This window comes from Thalia democratica, chromosome 8 (assembly GCF_965202585.1).
Source record: "Thalia democratica chromosome 8, ktThaDemo2.hap1.1, whole genome shotgun sequence".
Classification (NCBI taxonomy): Eukaryota; Metazoa; Chordata; class Thaliacea; order Salpida; family Salpidae; genus Thalia; species Thalia democratica.
The window spans coordinates 16,513,069-16,536,822 of NC_139172.1; the positions used below are offsets into that span (position 1 = coordinate 16,513,069).

Consider the following 23,754-nt stretch of genomic DNA (forward strand, 5'->3'; position numbering starts at 1 on the left):
GTTTTAACTTTTCTGAATTAATAAAATACTTTTTTTAAATTAAATTTTATTATAGTTCGAACTTTGAAAAAATTTTTGATCTTTATAAAAAACTTTAAGTAAGTTAAATTTTTACAACTAGCAAATTAAAGTTCAGTTCATAACCTTTGAAATTTCTTAAAGTATTTATAAAATATTACAAAGTACACATAAACACTTAAAGTCTCCTTACTTTATGTAAATTTTAAAATTTAAATAAATAATAATCACAATTTATGAAAAGGTAAAACTTTAATAAATGAAAAATTGCACATTTAAATAAACACCAGCATAAAGCAAATTAGTTAATTAACTTCTTAACTAGATTAGTTATTTATAAAGAAGTTAAATTTAACTACTATCATAACTATTTAATTAAATTTAAAACATAAACTTGATAAATAAAAATTGTTAATAGAAAAAGAACTTTACCAGCATAAAAATTGGTTAAAACAGAAATAAGATTCAGAAGTATTTTCTTTTATATCTTAAACAACTTATATTTCTTTTTTGTTTTGTAGTTTAAGAATAACATCCTAAAAAACTTTAATTAACACTTGTCGGCTTATGTTGAAAAAAAAACTGGTTTTATAAAAAACATATGCTTTTTAATACAAATGTTGTAATAAATAAATAGAAATTTCACTTTTGCCGGGATCAGCAGAGATTTTGCGCGCCTTTATCCTGGAAGTCGCTCCAAGCGTCGTTGAGTTCCATGAATATGAGTTTGGCGTATTCCTCGTGAGGCGTGCCTGATGTTTTGTCGGGATGGCAGATGAGGCAGGCTCGCCTGTATATCTTCTTCACCTGTTTGCAGTTATTTTACCGGTAAAGTTTTTGTTGAGAAACATTGTGCTGATATGATTCAGATATTCAATTAATTAAGTTGTAAAATATAAATTCCAATTGTTCTCAAGATCAGTAAGGAATAATTTTGGAAAAATCTTCTGGTTGTAAATAAGTTTTAACTTTAAAAGAAAAGAATACTATAAGTTTAACTTCTATTATAAAGAAAATTTGAAGAAACTTTAAACCTTTTACCCGAATACCAATATGAAACTCAATTACAAAACTAACATCGTTGGAGTTAACAAGCTGATGCATTCCTACTTGCTTCCATTTTGCTTCTTCCTTCCACAGTACTGTGTGCAATGTTGACAAAAGTGCCCGGATGTTTCGCTCCTTTCCTTCTATCCAGTCCATTATCTGATTTTTCAATTTTAAAACTATAGAAAACATTAGTAAGTTTGTAATTAACAAAATTTTGTTTTTTTAATACTGATCTTTCTAGTATAAAGCATCAAAATATTCTGACGTGATAATTGGTAATCAAGCACATTTAACTCAATTACCAAAATCAAGTCATTAAATATTACTTTATTAGTTATGAACCGTTTTTAGGTTTAACAAATATTTAACATAATTTCTCTAAATACTAGTTTTGAAATAATTTAAAAATATATATTATAATAAACTTTTTACTAAAAGGAAAAAAAAAACATACAAAAGTTCTACGATAGTTATTCTTTAAGTTTTTTTATTCAACATAAGTATTTGTACGTACATAAATAAATGTTTCATATTAAAAACTTCATAAAACTAGCAGCATTTTCAAATTTTATATTTAAAACATAATTTTGTGAAACTTTAAAAAAATTTTAAGCAAACTAAAGGTTTTATGTTACTTCATAAATAAATTTAAAATAACAAAACCTTCATTCAACCTATATATTAAGTTATCTATATATATTCAGTTATCTATATATTAACACTGTAAAGTTATATTATATAGCTAGTTTTTCTGGTAAATAAAAAACCTTAATTTTTTCAGGGTCCATGTTAGCTTGTTGGATTTCCTTTTTGAGTTCTGACATCTTTTTGTTTGCTTTGTTGTTCTGTTGAGTAGCACTGAATCCACTGCTAGACAATAGATCTTCGAATGCATCTTTTTTCACTTCTGGTTTCACGTCTGATGTACATTTGGTTTTTAAAGTGCTTTGTCTACTAGTCTTATATAATAAAAGAAACTTTTTTTAATCTTAGTTATAAAAGTCAATTAATATAAAAAGTTTAGGATTCATTTTAAAAATAAAACTCAAAAAATTATATGAAAAATTAAGTATTTAAAAATAAGTGAAAAATTTATTTTAATATAATCTAGCAGTACAAACTTTATACTGAATACTATTTAGCAGGGACGTAGCTTGGTAGGTTTCTGCAAATCTACAGAAACGTATACTTATGTGCGAAAAAACTTGCTTTTAATTCAGCTTGAAAAGACTCTGCTTTCTTAGCTTTTAGTATTCATTTATACTTTGTTATGCACTCCTGAGAGATAATTTTGACATTACTCTTTAGCACTTTTAGTGTCATAAGAATTAAATACATCCAAATTGTAACATTTAGGGCGTTAAAGCTTTATTTTGTCAAAAAGCTAAGCTACAATGCAAAATTGGTACTAATGGAAGCTGTAGCTTCAAAAATCAAAATCATACAGTTTTATGTTTAAAAAATTTGCATAACTTGTTGTTACTATTGACTATGTTAAATGTTTGATTTTTAAAATAGTATTAAGTCTTTTTGAGTTAAATTGTGTTTTTTATACTTATTTTTAATAAAAGGGTAGGACTTTTAATGGGAAATTTTAAGTATTGGGTACTTTTAATTGCTGCATTTTGCAAAAAAATAGTACTCAATAATTTGCATTAACTTTAATTTGGGTAGTTTTTAAGGTTAAACTTTGTGATCAAAATTGCTGTCTAGGCCTATGATAAATTCACTTTGTTTATTTTTCTAAATATATAAATAATTGTATCTGAATTAATCACTATGTTAACTAAATTAAGAAAGTATAATTTTCAACCTTGATATTTTTTGTGTAAGTTACAATTTTAAATTAAACTACAAATTAAGCTATTGACTTTTAAAATTTTTCTTTTATAGTTTTTTGATTACTTAGGGTGCCAAAACACCTGGAATCCAGGAACTTAACAGTTTAAAAAAAACTGGAAAAACCTTGAATTTGTGAAATTAACAAATTCAAAATCTGGTATTTAAAACAAAAGTCACCAAAATGTCTGCAATTTTTAAACTACTTCTACAAGTAAAATAATAAAAATTTTATAAAATATGATAACTCTAAGTATTCCTTTCAATATTTATTAACAAAATAAATGATAATAAAAGATGACAATTAAAACCTACTGTACTCTCCCATTTTAATGTTACATATCAAAAATTTGTTTTGGTATAAAATATCTGCATTAAGATACTTGTAGTTTAGATTGAAATTTATTAAGTGACATCAACTTGTAATAAAAGTGATCTAAACCCTTCCTGTAGCAAGGTGGCTCCTAAAGTTTTTTTGAAACTTCTTTCAATTTTTCCTTATTCAATATATTTTTTTAAATGCAAGTCTTATTTACTTTTCCAGACAAAATAAGTGATCAGAATTTCAAGTCATTCTAGGATTTTATATAAAATTCCAATATTCCCATAAGCATCTAGGTTTGATGGCCATTGGCCACCCTGTTAATTTTATTTCAAAATTTAAAAAGGCAGCTTTTTTTGAAGTACATAACTCATGTATAATTAGTTCAAATTTTTTTTATGACTTAAATTCATCAATAAACTATAAAAGAAAAATTTTAAAAATCATTTGTTTAACTTGTGTTTAAATTTAAAATTATAACTTACACAAAAAATATTTCTATAACTTTGTTAAATAGGGAAGTGTTTAGTATTATTCTATAGTTTTATTTCAGTTATGATTATGTTCATATTTTAAAAAATTAAAAAAATGAATTTGTCATAGGCCTAGACAGCAATTTTCTTTTTTTTACTAAGTTTAAGCTTCAAAACTACCCAAAGTAAAGTTAATGACGTCATCAAAATATTGGGTACTTTTTTGCAAATTTGCTGCAATTGAAAGTACCCAATATTTAAAACTACCCATAAAAATTCCTCCCGTTTAATGAATGTTTTCTGGGTTTACACAAGTGGCAAGAAATAAAGAGTCATAGGGGGTGTGGAGCAAATTAAATTGCCTTGTATACAGTTATCACTCGTACTTCAACATTCCATTTTTAATGTATTAACGAAACTGCATTTTTTTAGATTAAATTTTAATAGCATTAGAGGTAGTTAAAATTGCTGTGTTCCCACTAGGACGTTATCACGAGTTATTTCAGATGTTTTAATTTTTGCAGATTTGTAACTTTTTTGAGCTAGCTACGTCCCTGCTATTTAGTATAAACTAAACACAAATAAAATGAGTTTATAAAATGCTTAAAAAAGAAACTTAAACAAACTTTTGAAGCTTAAAGTACTTTTTGTTTTTACTACGAAGTTCCTTTAATAAATAATTGTATAGACTTAATTTTTTAAACGAGTAATTTTCATATAACTATATGATGACCGATAAAATGACACTAAAAATATTATAGATTCTTATTCTAAAAAACTCCTTTTTTAATTTTATAAATAACAACAGTAGATATAAGACTACACAAAGTTTAAAGGTGTAATATATAACATTTACTTATTAAAGTGCTCAAGTTTAGAATATTTAAACTATTTTCTATAAATTAGTTTGAATAGAAAAAAAAATCGTGCAAAGGTTGTTCAAACACATCTAATTAAACACATAAAAATCCTAAAAAGTTTTTTTTCAAACAGTCTTCAAGTAAATTCTAACCTAAAAACGAAAAAAAAAATTCTTATAATAAGTAGTGCTTACTTGATTTCCATCCAGAACTAGTGGTATTAAAAGCAGCACTGCTGTAGTTTGGTTTCTTCGGTTGGCTTGCCGTAAACATGCTGCCTTGCGCTTTAGTCGTCTTGCTTTCATGCGGCTTGCTACTCTGCAAGTTACCACCGCTACTTGGTGCGTTCCACGACAAATTAGAAAAAGGATCGAAGTTGTCGTTTGAAGCTGGCTTGCTCGCTGGCTGTCTGCTTTGAACTGGCGGTTGCTTCGGTGTGGAAATTCCAAAGGGATCGAAGTTTGAACCAAAACTGGATTGCGTTTTCTCTGGAGCGGGCTTTTTAATTTCTGGCTGAGCGGTGGATGATTGAAAAAGGGCGAAAGGGTCAGAAAAATTATCACTTGCAGTTTTCGATGCTACTTCTTGCTGAGGTTTCGCGCCGAAAGGGTCTGAACTACCGAACCCTCCTAGCAAGTCAAATTCACCAGAAGGTTGGGTCGGCTGCACGTCTAACAAATTATCGCTCGTGGTCACATTAACGTTTGATTGAAAATCTGCATCAAGATCAAAAAGTAATTTGTCGTTTTGCGGATCACTTGTGGTATTTTCAGGTTCTTTAGGCTTTTTCGGGCTTTCCCCAAAATCGAGAAGAGTTCCTTCTGCAACTTGCGGCTCTTCAACAACTTCTTTTTGTTTTTCTTCTTTAACTGAATTATTTGCATAAAATCAATTCAAGTACATATACTTTTTGTAAACAGGGTGTATTCAGGGTTCGTGCGCGATTTTTTTTTCATTTAGCCTGACTGAGACCAATTTACCCTGACATTTTTTCAAAGTAAGGAAAATCCCCTTTAGAAGTCATTTAAGGTATTGGGGGGTCTTGATTAGTACTATTATAGTCTCCGACTTCAATCAGCTTTATCTCAAAAATATTTTGAGCTTTAAAAATCTACAAAAAGCAACTCATAGCTTAGTTATAACTCAATAAAATAAGACTAAATTGTGAAAAAGGTGATTGACCCCTATGCCCTTAATAACTCCTATGCCCTTAAATAACAAATTCAGTAATAAGTTTTAAAATATATCTAATTATAACATATTATAAATAACGATTGTGTTATATCTAATCTATTACTAGTGTAAAAATTTAATATATATTACTAAACACAATTGTTCAATTTAATTAATCACTAAGTAAAAACATTATGACCAGAAGATTTATATTAAACCGACATGCATTGTCGTGTTTTATTAAAATTCAAAATGAAACTCTTATACGAGTATTAAAATTCAAACAAACAGCTAAGTTGTTGAACTAAACTGTAATGTTTAAACTGTATTTGTTTGATTAATTTTCATAATTATGACGTATATAATCTACTCAAAACTAAATAATGAAGGTTCTTAAAAAAAATTTAGAGAGTCAACAAACGATTTTAAGCATTTATTTTTACAAATACTAACTGATTTTGTCTTTAATAACTAAATCTTTATTTAGAAATAAATTCACATCTCAATTTGATCTTAAAAAGATTTCTCAATTTTTTTAATCAAAAACTTTTAAGCATTTGAAATGAGAAAAACTGATATTCTCAATTTTTTAAATAAAAAACTGATTTAGCCTGACGTTTTTCAACTTTTTTTAAAAAAACTGATTTATCCTGACTTAGCCTGATTTAGCCTAACGCGCACGAACCCTGTGTATTACTACTAATTTACGATATTTATAAAGCATACAACTTGTAGCTGCAGTAAGAAATATATTTACCATTAATTTACAATTAATTAATATTTACCATGTAGTAAAACCATTGTTTGAAACAGCTAAGTTGTTTACCGTTAAATTGGTAAGTCTTATATTAATATCTTTAAAATAAATAAAAAAGTTTTAATCAAAAACTAACTAATATTTTTAACTTCACTTGTTTCTTCAATTTTAGAAGTTTTCACTTGTTTGACAATCGATTGTTGTTGTTGAAATTTTTCATCAATTTCGTAATAGATGAGAGATCCATACTCTTCTATTTCACCCATCCCTTTATATCAAAATTAGTACTTTCTTTCTAAAACTTAAAAACATACAAGAAACTAATTGCACTTGATTCAAGTTATTATAGAAAATTAACCAAAACATTAAAAAAAAATTAACTAAATAAAACTTCAATTTCTGAGTTACAATGTAAATGATATACTTACAAGGTCGCTCACCTCGTGTTTCTATCTTTGTTCCGAACAACTGTTGGCTGTTCATTGACGTCACAGGACGCAGTTGATCAATAATCCTACGGTACGCTCCAGTGCCAGCGCCTTGAGTGGGAGAAACTTCAACAACTAACTGAAAACCCAGAGGAATTTTGTCATCTACATTTGATATTTCTAAGTCGCATCTACCATATAAGCTATAGTAAGACTATCATTATAACATTTTTTATCATTTTCTATTAGGAAATATCTTATAGAAAAAAATTAAAGTCAGAAACATCTGAATTTATTTTTACAAAACTAAAATCAAAATAAACTTTACAAAATCTATCTTATAGTTCACATAACTTTAAAACCACTAAAATTGTTATAGAATATTTAAATAATTGAAACCAAGTATTTGGTTGATTAACGTTAGGATACGAGTTTGATTTAACAATTTTTTTAGCGCAAACATATATACACTTTTGCAAATGACTTATTTTAAACACAAATCAAACAAAAATATACAAGTCCAGTCATCTGAAAATTTTAAGGCGTTTTATTTCCATTTACGTTATCTTCCTTGTTCTCCTTAAATTGATACTTATGATTTTTTAATCGTTTTTTGAACATAAAATTGAATAACTTAACCCATTTTTAAGTACTCAGAAAGCTAACCGATTGAAACGAATTGATTTTGTACCGGGTGGAACAAAACACGTGTTGAAGTTGACACTAAACATTTCGATTTTGTTCATGCGTGTGCTGTTCATCCTCCCACCAAAAAGCTGTCTGGCATGATACAACTGTATTGTGACGTCATTTAGACTCTCACTACCAACCACGCAATTCAACCTGATACTTGCTTGCTCGTCAGATAATGCAAAAGGTCTGGAAAAATACAATTTTGAAAATGCTCACAAGAACTTCAAACAATTTTTTTGATTAACTCGCCTTAGTCATTTGTAATCAATATATAAATACAAAACATTTACAAGTTTTCTAAGCTTTTTTTTAGTATTTTTATAGTTATAAAATAAGTTAAACACACAATATAAATAAAATAACAGTTAAACTTAACTTTAAGTAAAGTAACCCATAAAAAAAAGGTTTACTTTTTGTGATGTGAAGTTTTTCGAACTTTTTATAAAAAAAGTTATTTAAGAAAAGCTACAAGATAAGTTTTAAAAATGCATACCTATTTTAAGAATACAGAGTTAAAAGTATAACGTTTTGACTAGAATATTTAGATAGTTAATACTTATTCATCATATAAAATTTAGAAAACTATAAGTTATTTTTCTATAGTAACATCATTAATATTACACATAATAGATGTATACATATATACCTTATACTTTCGTATTCTGCTTGCGTAGAACAAATTACTTTTTCTTTAGACACTACCTCGCAGTAAGGCCTGCATCCCGATCTGTTTCTGCTGAAAGTTGGTACTGGTGACATGACAACTCGATTTATACTGACTTGGTGATTGAGAAGTTGAAGGTCATTGTTGCTTCTCAAGTGATCGCCTACTGATCGGATGTACTGCAGATACCTGTTAATATTCAAATAGTGTTTGGTTGAAAAAGTCTAAATAATGCAATATTAGAATTTATTCTCAAAAAACATTAAAAAAATGTTTTTTAATATAATAGGTAATCCGTAATATAAAACAAATATGTACCAAAACATATTTTTAAATACGAAAGTTTTTAAATAAGTAAAACATTTGCAAGTGTGAGAGATTTTAGTGAAGTATTTTTAATAAAACAAACAAAAATCTAGGTAAAACATTACATTATTATAATAAATTCAAAATATCTTCAATATGTTTTAAATTATATGTAAACAGTACTTAATAATTTTAAGTATATTAAAATATGTTCTTTACAAATCAAATTTAATACAAAACAAAGTAAAAACCTTCTATAAGAGGGAGGTATTTTGTTTGATAAATGTCGTTTTGAACTAAAATATGCTAATGAATGCTCTACACTGTTGAAAACTCTGCAGAGAATGAACAAGGAACATACCAACAACACTGATTGCTGACGACCGTCCTGTGAAAAATAAATATACTATTATAATGTATCACACTACTATAAAATAATAATAAACTAATATAACAGGTTCAGTACTTTTTCCAGTGATAAATAACTAATATTATATGTTTAAAAACAAAAATTAAGTTTTTATTTAAACTTAACAACTTTTTTTTAAAAGATTGACTGTACATTAGAAAACTCGAATTTAATAAAGTTAATTTCAGAGCTAAAACTAAAACAGCAACATTGAAACCTTAGGAGTAAATTCTATCTTGTTACGAAGAAAAATTTATTACTCCTAATATAGTTTTAGGTTTTTTAAATTGAAGTGAGTAAATTTCATGAATGGTAGCTTCTGTTGTAATAAAAATAGATTCTGAGTATTTCAAACAATTAAAATCTTATAAAATTATGCAAAAATATCTTTTTAATATCCTACATCTTTCAAGGCCATAAGGAGGTCCAAGATTAAAAAAGAAAACATTGGCCATTATTTGAAAACTCAATTGTATATTACAAAAAATCTTTTACAGAAGATGAAAATTTTAATTGATTTTTGAGATATAGAAACCGCTGTTGTGATCTTAACCAAGCGGGCTTAAGTACAAAGCACTGAACTTTTTTTCAATTTTACCCACAAACGGTCGCTTCAGTGCTTTGTACTTAAACCCGCTTGGTTAAGATCACAACAGCGGTTTCTCGCGACTATTCCTGTCTGATGAGTCCTAATTAGGACGAAACCGGTCGTAGGATTGTCTCGGATGCTGTTGTTGTTGATCTTGCGGTAAAGTTCATTAATTATATACTCCATTTCATAAGTATTAACTTTAAATTTTCAGCAAATGTTCCTTGTATTATAATAAAAAGTTACACTTTAAAGATTACAAAAAAATTATCTTATGACAAAATTTAAAAAAGAATGCTTTTCTTAGTTCTTTCAAAAGAAAATATACTTATACTCAAAAAAAGCCACAATAGGCCTTATGATTAAAAGCAAAACTTGACTTAAAAAGTTATAAGCAGTTGCTGAATAAATTTAGGGAATGATAGTTTTTAAGAAATAGTCCTTTTTTCCATTTTTATTTGATCCACCCTTTAGTAATTAAACCAACTTTGTATTCATAAATAGCAACAACAAATGTAAATAAAATTAGAATTAAAATTAGGTAGAAAGCAACTGCTAGCTTATATAAAGATGTTTAAAACAAAATAAACTTGAAGAAAAAATACCTTTCCCCCTATGTTTTTAATTATGAATAACTTAGTTAGGAGAGAAAAAATATAAGTTAACAAAACTAACAGATGAAAAAGTTAACTAACATGACAATGTATAATTGCTGCGTTTTTTGGAGCTTTTTCAAGCCATTTAATTATTTTGTATGCTGTTTGCAGCAGAGATTCAAAACTGGGAAGTCCTTTACAGGGCCAACCGCAATTAAGAACTTTGTTGTTTAACCTGTAAATCATTTTTGTTTTAAATTTTATCTAAACACCTAAACTGTACTAATTTAAATTTACTTGATCATTTAAAGAAACATTTTCTCATATAAACTATTTGAAAATAATTTATATAAGTTTAAAACTATCTCAGTCAGACAAACTTTTTTAAATTCATAAACTGCAAACCAAAATTTTTGTACTTAAAGTTTTATATAGTATTACAATACTTGTGACTAAAAGTGAAACAGATAAATAGATTTCTTTTAGAAAAATTAATTTTTAGTTTTAGCTTAAAGAAAAAACAACAAATGAAAATTACAAAAAAAGTACTTTGTTATGGATTTTAAACAGACATATTGAAAATATTCCTAATTTCATTTTTAGCTTTACTAAAGAAGCATGCAACAAACTTTTGTGTATTATACTGTTTTGAAACAAGATTAAACACGATGTAGTTATTAGAGTGCTGCTCATTCAAGAAGCCAGACAAGACATCGATGTTATTTGAGAGTCCCACACTCGATTGAATACCATCAGAAGGTGCAGACATTACTTTTAAAATTATTTGAATGAAAAAACTTAGTATTAACTACGAAAAGCAAAACATAGAACATTAATAATAAACATTGAAACTTTAATAAACATTACGAAAATTTGTTGTTTTTTGTTTTATAATTATAGAACATTAATATATTTCTACTTACTATACTCGATTTTTGAACAATACTTGTTATAACTATTTTATTTTACTTATTAGACCTAGTATAAAAAAAAATGAATAAAATACCTGCAAGCTTAGGAGTTATATAGTCAAAATCAAGTTCAGCTTTAGCGTATGTGGATACTGTATCGATGATATTGTTCATCAACTTGCTTGCTCCACCTCGGAACATGCCCATCAAACTACCTTGCTGCTGAGTTGCATCTGTTTGAATGTATTCTAAATAATAATTAAGATTTACAGTGTATAAATAAACAGTTTCTTCATTGAAAGACTACAACATAACTAAATTTTTTATCTTTGTTATGGATAATAGTTTTAAATATATTTGGTTATATTGTTAGTTAATAAAATACATGTAGAGTTGCATCAAACTGATCAATATTTTAAGTTGGAAAAAGTAAAACTGTATATTCTGATTATCGATTGCTGCTTTAAATTTGTAAGTTGTGGTTTACAAGTCTCCGTTGTTCAAAATAAAGTTTTTTTTATGTGATTTAAACGACAACTATCATTTTACATTAACTAACTTGATCCAGAAATTTCTCTTTTGTCTTCAGCTGGTTGTTGATTATTATATGAATTCTGTTGATTTTGCGAAAAATCTTCTTCTGCTATATTCGTCATTTGCAAAGCCTTTGTGACTACCTAAAAGTAAACATAAGTACTTAGAATAACTTTAAGTTTTTATACTAGTATTGAACGACAAAAAAAAAATTATTACATGTATGAGAATTTTACTTAAATCTGACAATTTTGAAGTACAGAAATCTTTGTAGACCAATTTCTATGAAATGCGCAAAATTTGAACATTTATAAATGATAACATTTTATGTTCAATAAAAACAAACAAAAAACTATATAAAACATCTCCAGTATGCTATTTTACTGCTAAGTTGAAATGATAATTATTTAAAAGATTTTCAAAGTTTGGTAGTGATAACTTTTCAGTAGTTTCAGACTTATTAAAGTTGAATGAAACTATTAAGTTTTCAATGTTAATTAATTTATTCGTTGTCATTGTTTTAATATTGAAAGGCTGATAAAACATTTAACCTTTTTTGCTATGTTTTTGTTTTTAAAGGTCTTACAAAATTTTCATAGTTTATTTATTGTTAAAACTATAGTTGACTGACTTTATTAGATTTATCCTAGTTTTGCGAATATCAAGAAACTAAACCTATTTTTTGCTAAAAACGTTAAGTTGTATAAAGTAAAATCAAACCATAAAAACTATACCGATTTATTTTCAGGTAAGAACACTGAAAATCATAGATTAAGTCTTATTTAAATATGAAAATAAAAGAGTATAAATTTAAATTAACAAGTTGTTTTCAATTGAAAATTCAAAACTTATTTTTAAGAGATTTATACAAACTTACAAAAATTTAAGTATTAGTTGAGTATAAAGACATAACCATTATATAAAGCTTTTGGTATATAGTGTACATAATTTAAGCCAGTGGTTCCCAACCTTTTTGACGCCCCGCACCCCTAAAGTCTCTTAATTTGATCTCGCACCCCTAACACTATATGCTATAATTATTTATCAATAATTTGATTATAAAATCATTGATTTCATTAATTAATAATTTGTATTTTTATTTTTATGATAGTGTAGTATATTAACAAAAATAAAATACTTGGAAATTTAAAAACATAACAAACTATATTCGAACAAGTTTTATCTATTTTTTATAAGGTAGAAAACATCAGAACTCACTCTTCCCTCTGCAACGATATTTAAAACTATTAGCAGCTAGGAGGTTTCAAAATAATAAAGGTTTGAGTTAAAATTTCATAAAGTTAAAAGATATTTAGTCTTAAATTGTAAGAAGATATGTACAAAAGCAAATACAAAAATAGTTTGTATGCTTACAACATAAATAGAAAAAAGTAGATTGAAAAAGGTAAACGGTTTAAGTTTAAAAAAGGAATGAATAGAAATAAAGTTGATGCATGAATACTTTTGCTGATCTTTAAAAATTGGTTTCACTAAAGCTAAAAACAAGTTTTCTTAAATGGTATAACATACAGTAATTGCTGTGAACTTTACATTTTACTGATGTTAAATCTTTAAGCACCACTTTCTGCACAACTAAGCTAAATAAAAGATTACATTATAAATGTAACAGACTTAACAGAACCTGTTCTTAACAGCTAACAAAAAACCTGCTGAAGATACTAACTTTTATCTAAGTATTTCAGTTAAAATAGATGCTAGCTCATAAACTGTTTTAAACAATTAATGGCCAGTTAAGAAAATAAAATATTTAAAGAACAAATGATTAAAATTCACAGGTGTAAAACTCTAAGAAAGCTTTACTGAATTCTAAACTAACAGCTATTAAATTAAATTAGTAAAATGAATTTACTTCTAGAAAAGCGCTCTTGCTCTATGACGTATTAATAAAATTTATCTATTCAGAAAATTAGCGCCAACTTCTTTTTATAACAAAATGTACTTTTTAACTTTATAAACTTTATCAGAGAGTGAAAATCTCTTTATTTATCATACAAAAATAAAAAGCCATCTCGCAGCCCCTGGAATGCTGCGAGCACCCCTGATTTAAGCTGTAATTTTCTAACGTACACTTTTCGAACTCACATGCATCAAAATTTCAATAGAGAAATTTTTAAGTTCTTAATAGTTCTATTACAACTTTCACTTGTTTCTAACTCGTGCATTTATTTCATTTAATTTGTTTTTAAAGCATTAGTATTTACAGGCGACGAATCAGGGTACTTTTGATTTTTGTCGAGAACGGGGGTTTAGATGTGAGTCTGTACATAATATTTTGTGCTAATACCAGACCTGCTCAAGCTTGCAACTTTGAAATGGGGATAGTTTAAAGTCAGCAAATTTCAAGCTAAGAAGTTTTAAACGGTCTTTGTAGAATAATTGAACTGTAGCTCATTTTATTATTATAAATGTTTATTTCAGATGTCTGTGTTAATATTTATACTTATTATTGTTTTAATTTTTTCATTGCTAATAAAGTATTCAAAATAGAGTTTTGGTTCAGTCTGCACTTAAATTTTTAAACATAGTTATCCAAAAATACAAGTTATTTTTTCTAAGCTTTTAAATTATTTACTTGGTATAGGTAATCAAACAAAAGCATGGGTTACAAAAGCCTTAAAATAATTAAACTATATAATTTCACATTAAAACATTAGTCATTCTACGCTTTTATTTTTATTTATCAAACAACTGCACACAAGATATTTCTCAAACCGTATACCCCTAAATTTAATCTCATATCAAAATTACTGACTTGACAAATTATTTTTGACTTGTCTGGTTGCTTTAACAAAATTTATGTTAGGTTGAAGTCAACACAATTTTTTAAGATGCTTTGAAACTAACAAACAAAAAAAGAAACTTACTTTCAACCAAATATTAACTTTATACAGTTCAAGACATTATTATTTATCTAATAAAAAATATTGATTTTCTAAATTTAAACAATATGTATATATATTTTCTTTAATCATTAGTTATAATTCAAAACTAAGCAGTAAATTTACTTCTTTTATTGCTGATTTTGGGTTTACATTTATGTTTGCTGCCAAATCACGAAGTTGATCGCAAATAACTGCTGCAGACGGTCGGTTGTTTGGATTGATTTGAAAAATTGCCTCTAAAAAGAGAAAATAAAGTTAAAGTATATACTAAACATATCAATTCAAACATTACAAAGCCTTACTTAAAATAAAACACTATCATTGCTACTGTATCTAATAGTTAGTTAATTATCCTGACTTTAGTATATTTTTTTATAAGGTAAACAGTAATTTTTTTATGACATGTTTGTGTTTTGTGACAAACAACTAATTGTTTAATTATCTGTAAGAAAATACTTTTAAATTACAGTGAGTATTAATATCAAAAGTCTATTTTAGATGACTGTTTCTATGCGATAAAAAATAGTAACAAAATCTTCTTAAGAGCTTTTTAAGAAGTTGAATAAATACTTTGTAGTTTTTTGATAAAGTTTTAATAACCATTATAGGAAGTTTGAAATTTATCATTCTTAAGTAATAGCAATTATTCAGTTTTTTACAAAAGGTTTAAGTTGTCAATTTCGTAACTAATCTATGGTATATATATATATAAATTGTCAATACTTCTAAGCTTCATCAAAATACAAATTCCAGAAATAAAAAACTTTTAAATGAGTATATGTTTTCAAACTCAAAACATGTAACCTGCTAATGAAAATCTATTAAAATTTCACTGGTAAGTCTAAACTAAACTAAAGAAATATTAATAATTCGTTTCTTAAGACTGTTGGCTTTAGCTTACAGAAACTAATGTTGAGTACACTTATAACCTCAACTTTAGTAATGTACAACAAAAGTAAAATGTAATAATAGTTTAAATAGTATTCGACTACAGTTTAAGTTTTAAAAGAGTTAGACAAAGGTTTTGTTAACTTATGGCAACCATTTATATGCATTTAAGTATTGGTACCTAAAAACGATTTTGCGCACAAAATTTAAAAAACTGATCATGTTTTTTTTTTATAATTTATTAAAACCTTATTTATGCGATCATCCACATTATAAAAACTTCAATAGAAGTTTAAGAATAGCTTAAGTACACAATAAATTTATCTATAATTTTTACTCCTAAACATTAAGCTTTTAAATCTTTATCTATACTATATTCAAAATATTTTTGATTATTACACATTAAGTGTTTCTTAATTTAAAAAAATTAATACAAAAAACTGTATAAACAAACTTATAAGTGGATGAAATACAGTGTATTTTTTATCACTTGGTATGTTGTAATTAGCATTTAGAATTGCTAATTTGGAAGAGTCGGCGTAAGGATGTTTTTGAAAGCATATAGTGTATAATATGCATCCTAGAGCCTGAAATAAATAAAATATTAATCCTTTAATATTAATTGTTTAAACTCAACTAATTTTTACACCGTACTTAATTAGTATTAGTTTAGCAGTAAATAAATACATAATTTTTTATTTTCTTTAATGTAAATATATGTTTAAGCAGTAATTCAGCATAAAACTATGCATATTCCAGGATGTATGTTTTTTTATAAGTTTTACAATAAAATTTTTATAATTTTATTTAAACTAAACATAACATTTAAAATTGGCAGAAAGTAATATATTGCATTAAACATTGAAATATATTTAAATCAAATAACTATAATTAATCTTAGTTCTACAGTACTAACTCGCAAATAACTAAAATGTAGGAAGACTACACAAACTAGCATTTCAAAGCTAACATTTAAATAGTTCATAAAATTTAAGTTATTTTATATTTAGTTTACTATTTTTTTATTGTATTTACATTTGTTATTTATACTTGTGGGAAAATTAATACTGTTCCTGATAAAATTACTAATTTTTTTATTATAACTAAGCTGGTAAAAAACATAGCCTTATTTTATTCTTTCCATTCAAAAAAAATTCTTTAAATATAATATGGAAGGTAAACTTTACACAATAAGTATAAAAATTCTATTTATTCTATGAGGAACATAATAAATGTTTACTATTGATTGTAAATTAGTTTAATGTAATAAAACAGATACTGTCTATAAATATCATAAACTAATTTATTGAAAACTTAACTAATAACAATAACGATTTTTCGACACAAAAAATTAATAAAACACGCCTGGAGTATAGACAAATTTTCTGAAAATTTTCCAAGCAATTGATTTTAGTTCAATGAACCATTGATGAAGAAAAAGTATATGGTTGTAAAAAAACAAAAACAACAATAAATATTATTTTTAAATAGTTTATTATAGACACATGATAACTTTTCTATAATAACAGTAATATTAACAAATATTATTAAAAATAATTTTTGAATGTTGAAAACATACGAAGGCTTTTTTATTTAAATAGTACAATCTGAGAAATTAGTTATAACAACTAACTAAAATGATAACTACTTAAATAGTATTTTTTAATTTAGGCATCTTGTTACTGCACATTCTCATTTTGATAAAAATCCTAACTTTTAATGAAAATTACTAATGCATAAGATTTCTCTGTAAAAGGTTATACTACAAGAACAAATATAGAAGGGTATTTATGATAAGGGTCTAAACGTTTAAATCTGTTTCCAAACAAGTGCTATATTAATATGTTTATTTTTTAACTTTGACAACAAAACATATGTACCAACCCATATATCTTGCATTTCGTTAATTGGATAATTGTTGTACAAATTAATCATCTCAGGGCACCTATACATTGGTGTTGTATTCGACATTATTTCATCCTCTACCTTTTATATTGTAACAATAAAAAATGTTTTTTTTTTAAATAATAAAAACTGTAAGATATCATGAAAATAAACTCAAAAAACTTGCCTACTAAAAAGGAGCTACGAATTTTGATTAAAAAATATATATTTAACATAAAAATTTACGAAAAACATATAATTAAAAAAAAAAAGTTGTTTAAAATATTCAGGTTGGTGATACCAATTCAATAAAGCTACTTGTCAAATACTTTCAAATCATTTTTGTCAAACTAACAGTAGATCTTCTCAAAGCAGTCCAAGTTTTATCAGGATAATGACTTATTGTTGTAGCACTTCCAAAATCACATAATCTGACTTCGCCTTCGCTTGTTAGTAAGATGTTTTCGATCTAAATAGTATAGCATTTTGTATGTTTTTAAAGTGGTGTGTGGCTTAAATTGTACTACTTGGTAATGTTTATAAATTTTGTTGTTTGTTATTTATTTTAATTTTTAAATAATATTATTTAGATAGCTTAACTTTCATATAAACTTATTTAAAAATACATATTTAAAAGCCAACAAAACAAATGGATATTATTTGATTTGTGTGTTAAAACAATTTTTTTTAACTTTACTAATCAGTATTTATAACATTAATTTCATTAACTTTCAAAAAAAAGATACAGCAATTTAAATTTTTTACCATAACATGATTACTAAGTACTATTTAAAAAAGCCTTCCATATTCCATTATTACAAGAATGTAGTATAACTTTATCATTGTGTTTGTACATTATTGCCTTACAATATTAAACTTATTGAAGAATTAAGCATTAGTAACTCATGTTTTATACTCTAGGTTTATTTTAGATATAGTAAAATTCAGCTTTTTTAAATTTTAAATAAGCTGTTATCTAAATATTCAGAATTAATTTTTTGAAAAATAAGTCAGTATATCTTAAGTTTTAAATTTTTTGTATTTTTATTTTAATTGTTAATTTTTAATATTTTCAGCTTATTAGTTTTAAAATATAAAGGGAAACTTAAATCTAAAAATTAATCATATTTTTACTATTTTGATTTAAAAAATCATAAACATTTATAGGGTAACTTTTAGATAAAGGTAACATAAAGAAAATATTAAAAGCTTCTTTGTTTTTAAATAATGATTTTATATTTTTGTAGAAACATTTTCGCCATTAAGCAATCTTTGAAAACTTTTGCAGTAGATTCTTTACTTCTTTCTTAAATAAATCTTATACAAAAAAAATATAATAAGAGTACAATTTACTGAATATATTAAATAATATATGAGAATAAAATGTTTTTTAAACATGATACTTCAAAATTTTATTTTTTATAAAACTAAAAACTTAAAGCAATGAAAAAAAGTTTTAATTATAAAATTTTCCTTTGATTTTACTAAAATAAAATTTACAACACACAGCTACTATAAAACAACCAAACTAGTTTATAGATTAAATAAATTAAAATAACTAATATTAATATTTTATAACCATGCAAACAATGGTTCTTTTCAATTTAATAATATAATTTTTTAGTGAAGAAATATGTTTTTAATTAGATAAAATCCATAAGAACTCTTTAAAAATTACTTTTAAATCTCTGTGAATGATGCTTGGCTTTTGTTTGTGAAGATGAGTAACTGCTGCGCAAGTTTGAAAGAATATTTTGATAACTTGTTCAACTGTAAAACCTCCAACTGCATCCATAACTTTAGAAACAGGGCCACCTAATGTATAAAAAATATTTACACTTGATCAATATTTTAAGTTTAGTGTTAAACTATGTGTAGGGCTGTGCAAGAAATGTACTGTACAGTATATGCACTACTAACAAAATTTGAAATATTTTTTATTTACTTATTTTAGATATAATCCTACCCGATCTAACTAACCATCTTTGATAAACCTTAAGCATACCTTTTACTATATCTCAAGGGTCAGCAGACATTTAGTCCATGCCCATTGGACCAAATTAAAAAAATTAAATTATTTGCAAGGTGCAGTTAAAACCATGTTTTAACTCTTCATTATCAACCATATAATATAAAGCTGCAGTTTGAGAACCCCTGTTATAACTAAAACTTCCAACTTGAAATTTTGCAATTCTAAAACTACCTTTACAAAGTTCAGTGCACAGCAAATATTCATCATAATTTTGACCAGACTCTGATTTTGAGATAAAAGAACCAGAAACAAATGTTATAATATTCGGATGATTGGAAACTTTTTTCAATATTTTGATTTCTCTCACTATATCATCACTTTTTGATTTTTCATGAGCTAAAAGCCTCTACAAATAAAACAAATTAAATTATGTAATCAAACATAACTTTTCGATTAAAAGTATTCAGTATAAAATTAAATTACAATAAATTTTCATAAGTATATCTTTGGCTAAAATAGTATTAATAAGTAGCCAACATATAATAATGCAAATTATAATAGTTAAAACTAAAAATATAAAGAGTGAAATAAGTCTGAATAAGTATAAACAAAAAAAACTTAGAAACTTACTAAAGGATAAAATTTTTGCAAATTTTAGTTTTGAAAGGGTAATTTTGTAGAACACATAACTGTATATATTACTATATAATTGAACTTACTTTAATTGCAAAAGATTTTTGTGAAATTGATTCTATAGCTTCATAAACAACTCCAAAACCACCTTTAATTAAAACTGGTGTAAACTTTATAAGTACTTGAACTATTTTAAATAAATAATCAAAATTATTTAGTATAATAAACTTCTTTTTTTTAAATTTTTGGTACAGTTAATTTGTTTGCTCATTCATACAAGATAAAGTAAGCTTTTAAAATCTTGGTGTTCATAATTGGATTTTTAAATATTATATTTAAATAAATCTATGATATTTATATAGGTATTTCTTGAAAAAAAACACTGTCTTTTGCTATTTGACATTAAGTTTGAAATTTTTCAACTGAATGTTATTCTTCATCATAATTTTTTATATGACTTTTATTAATGAACATTATCAAAATATATTGATAGAGCAGTAAAATTAAAAAAATAAACACTCTTTTATAAGTATTTTAAAGTTTTTATATTAAAAACATCAATAATAACAAGATGTTCAGATACCAAACGTTTGTTTAGTACTACCACAGTTTCACTATTTTATATCAAAACTTCAGGTACAATAATAAAATGACAATCTAAAGCACTTTAAATATATAGAGATAGGTAGGTAATTAGAGGTGATTAGTAATACTAAAATTGATAAGTATTAGTAGTTGTTAGGACAAAAATTTAACAAAACTAAGCAATTACAACAGACTATTTTTTTGTCCTAACAACTACTAATATTTATAAATACTTATCAATTTTACTAATCACCTCAAATTACCTTCCTATCTATATATATATAAAGTGTTTTGGATCGTTGTTTTATTATAGTACCTAAAACTAGTATCTTTTATAAGGCAGTGAAACTGTGGTAGTACTAAATAAAGTTTTTTTTGGTATATGAATGTCTTTTTACTATTATTATTGCTCATGTTTGTGTTTAAGCACTTTATTATCGTCCAGTTAGAGACTTTTATACTCTATTGTATTTATGGTTAAAAATATTAAACTAACTATCAACTTTTAAATATAAATGAAATAAAAAATTACAATAAAAAAACTTATATTTACATAGTAGTATAATAAATTTTGTGACCAAATAATTATTTTAGAAGACAACAGGTTTTATATTACTTTAAGCAAAAAATCTGCTTGAGTGACAAAAAACTATTCAAGTCAGTCATACTAACCAGAGTAAATAAAAAGTTTAAAATAAAACATTAACAAAAAAATTTGAAAAAAATAATAATATCTGTAAATACATAATTATATCATTCATAATAACAATAAAAATACTTGAAATGTAGAAAAAACCAAAACTTTTTAGAAAACTTTATTTATTTTAATTTCAAACTAACTAAAGATTAGGAAAAAATTACAAACTGGACTAAGTTTTGTAAAATATTTCAAATAACCCTAAGTCAGTCTGAGCTTTTTAACAAATCTGAAAAAATATCAAACTAGCCTGAGTATTTCTCAAACTTTTAATTAACCTAACCCTACAAAGAGGTTATGAGAGCACTGTGTTCAGTAAAACTAATATTTATAAGTATTTTAGATTTCAAACTTAAACTATAATCAGGCTTATCTTTTTCAAGACTTTGTATTTGTTTTTAAGTACAACACATATGCTTTATATGGCAGTGCATATAGGATGTATACTTTTTTAATTGATACACTACTATAAACTTCCAGTAAAATCAGTTTTATTCTGTCAAATGAAATGAACTAAACTTTTTTTCAAATTCTGCAATTGATTTTAAAAAAAATTTTAACTTACATACTTTTTATGATTTATGTTATAAAATGTTTAAGAATAATAACTAGAAACTGTTTCCAATTAGAATCCATACTCAAAAATCTTAAATTTAATATAAAAAATTATATTGCTATCTTTTTAATATTTGAAGATTTGAAGTAATTATTCTTAATAAAATACAAACCTTCAGCAATTATGCTGCTAACATAAAGTTTTTGCTGTCCAAGATCAACATTGCTTCCGAGAAAATCATCATTTGAGTTGTAATTATTTACATAATTCAATGCGGATTTTAAAAAAGAAGACATACTTACTAACCTTTAAAATTAAAGTAGTACTATTAAGAAAAAGTTTTTAGTCAAGCTTTATGTGTTATAGAAATATATATAATTTTTGTATATCTTACACTATTGTAACAGTTTCATGATATTGTGGCAACTTTTTAAAACCCTTATCAACAGCTTGTTAAGAGTATAAATGTAAAGTTTTAAGTGAATTAATAACTAGTGTATCTTTGGGCTAAATTTTGTAGGCAATCTGATGTGTGATTGTTGTAACATAAAATTGTATAGCTTATAAAACGACAAAAAACTACTAAAAAAATTGGTCTATGAACCAGGGTTGCGACTCGTTTTTTCAAATTTTTTCCAGGTTTTTGAAATTTCTTCCAGGTTTTTAAAAGTACACATTTTGGGTCTATTTTTAGTTTTAAGTTAATTTCTGTTTAAGAAACTGTGTTAAGGGCATAGGGGGGGGGGGGTAAACACCCTTTTTTGGTTTTTTATCTTATTTTATATAGTTTTTACTAAGCTACAAGATGCTTTTTACAGATTTAAAAAATTCAAAATAATTTTTGAGATATAGCCCGTCAAAGTCGGAGGCAACCTTATGACAAAAAAAACTAAAAAAAAACTGTTTTTTTTTTGATTGTTTTTTATATAAAATTTTTATTTTTTAATTTTTTTAAAATTCCTTCCGACAGAATTTTCTAAATATATCAAGGAACATTTCCTGAAAATTTGAGGTAGTTATCTCAAAAAACGTAAGAGAAAATAGATTTTTAGTGAAATAGTCTATTTTTGCCGTTTTAGTTTGCGCCTCCTATAAAGAACCTATTGTTGCCTCCGACTTTGACCGGCTATATCTCAAAAATTATTTGGAATTTGTTCAATCTGTAAAAAGAATTTTGTAGCTTAGCAAAAACTATATAAAATAAGATAAAAAACCAAAAAAGGGTGTTTACCCCCCCCTATGCCCTTAAATAGCATAAAAATATTGAAAAGATACTGTAAAGTCACTTTAAATGTGTTTTTAATGAAAAAAAATTTTGATGATAACAAAAAATCTTAACTATATGATAGATTTTTTGTGTCAAATCAAAATTTTACAACTGCAAAAATTAAAATTATTGAAATTCCAGGTTTTTTGATCAAAATTCCAGGTTTTTCTGGGTTTTTTCAAAATTTCTCAAATTCCAGGTTTTTCCAGGTTATTTTAGCCTAAATTGTCAAATTCCAGGTTTTTCCAGGTTTCCAGGTAAAGTGGCAACCCTGATGAACTTAATGTATAAAAAACCTTTCAGTTATCGAGTCCTACATTACTTTAATATTGTTTAATGTCTTGTCTAGGATAGAGTTTAAATTAAAGTTTTTGTAAATTTAAAAATGTTATTTTAATTTTTTTTTATATGTGTGTTGGCCATTAGTTTTGATTTTGGAACGTTCAACTTTCAAATCAGAAGTTTGATGAAAGTATTAAAGCAATTATTCAGATCCCTAACACCATCAGACAACAAAAAATTTTAATAAAATATTATCAGTATGAATTTATATTTAACTACATGTCTGTAAAATTTCAGTAATATATATAAAGAATTGTTTGTATTTGATGTCAAATAATACTAGCTTTTATTTTGAACCCTGGGAAAATAAAGCCCTAAGAGACACCATCTATGATAATGGATAACAAATTTAAATGTGATTATTTTACATATTAATATAGAAATTTATATTTTGTTTTTGTTTAA

At 25.4% G+C, this 23,754-nt stretch overlaps 1 protein-coding gene across 1 annotated transcript; it reads right to left on the bottom strand.

The window, feature by feature from the left end:
• Positions 1 to 293: 293 nt before the first annotated feature.
• On the bottom strand, positions 294 to 22,042 carry LOC145843448 (cyclin-G-associated kinase-like). The gene is made up of 21 exons (XM_082950934.1): positions 21,913 to 22,042; positions 19,989 to 20,050; positions 19,501 to 19,675; positions 18,976 to 19,112; positions 17,653 to 17,766; positions 17,298 to 17,399; positions 15,868 to 16,000; positions 14,649 to 14,761; positions 11,648 to 11,765; positions 11,184 to 11,321; positions 10,807 to 10,948; positions 10,277 to 10,412; positions 8,835 to 8,971; positions 8,260 to 8,466; positions 7,587 to 7,799; positions 6,933 to 7,111; positions 6,629 to 6,760; positions 4,757 to 5,431; positions 1,836 to 1,987; positions 1,096 to 1,224; positions 294 to 825 (listed from the first exon to the last, which is right to left on the bottom strand). Exons 1-21 carry the CDS (start codon positions 22,034 to 22,036, stop codon positions 676 to 678), a joined length of 3,468 nt encoding a protein of 1,155 aa, XP_082807060.1. The 5' UTR covers positions 22,037 to 22,042; the 3' UTR covers positions 294 to 675.
• Positions 22,043 to 23,754: the final 1,712 nt, after the last annotated feature.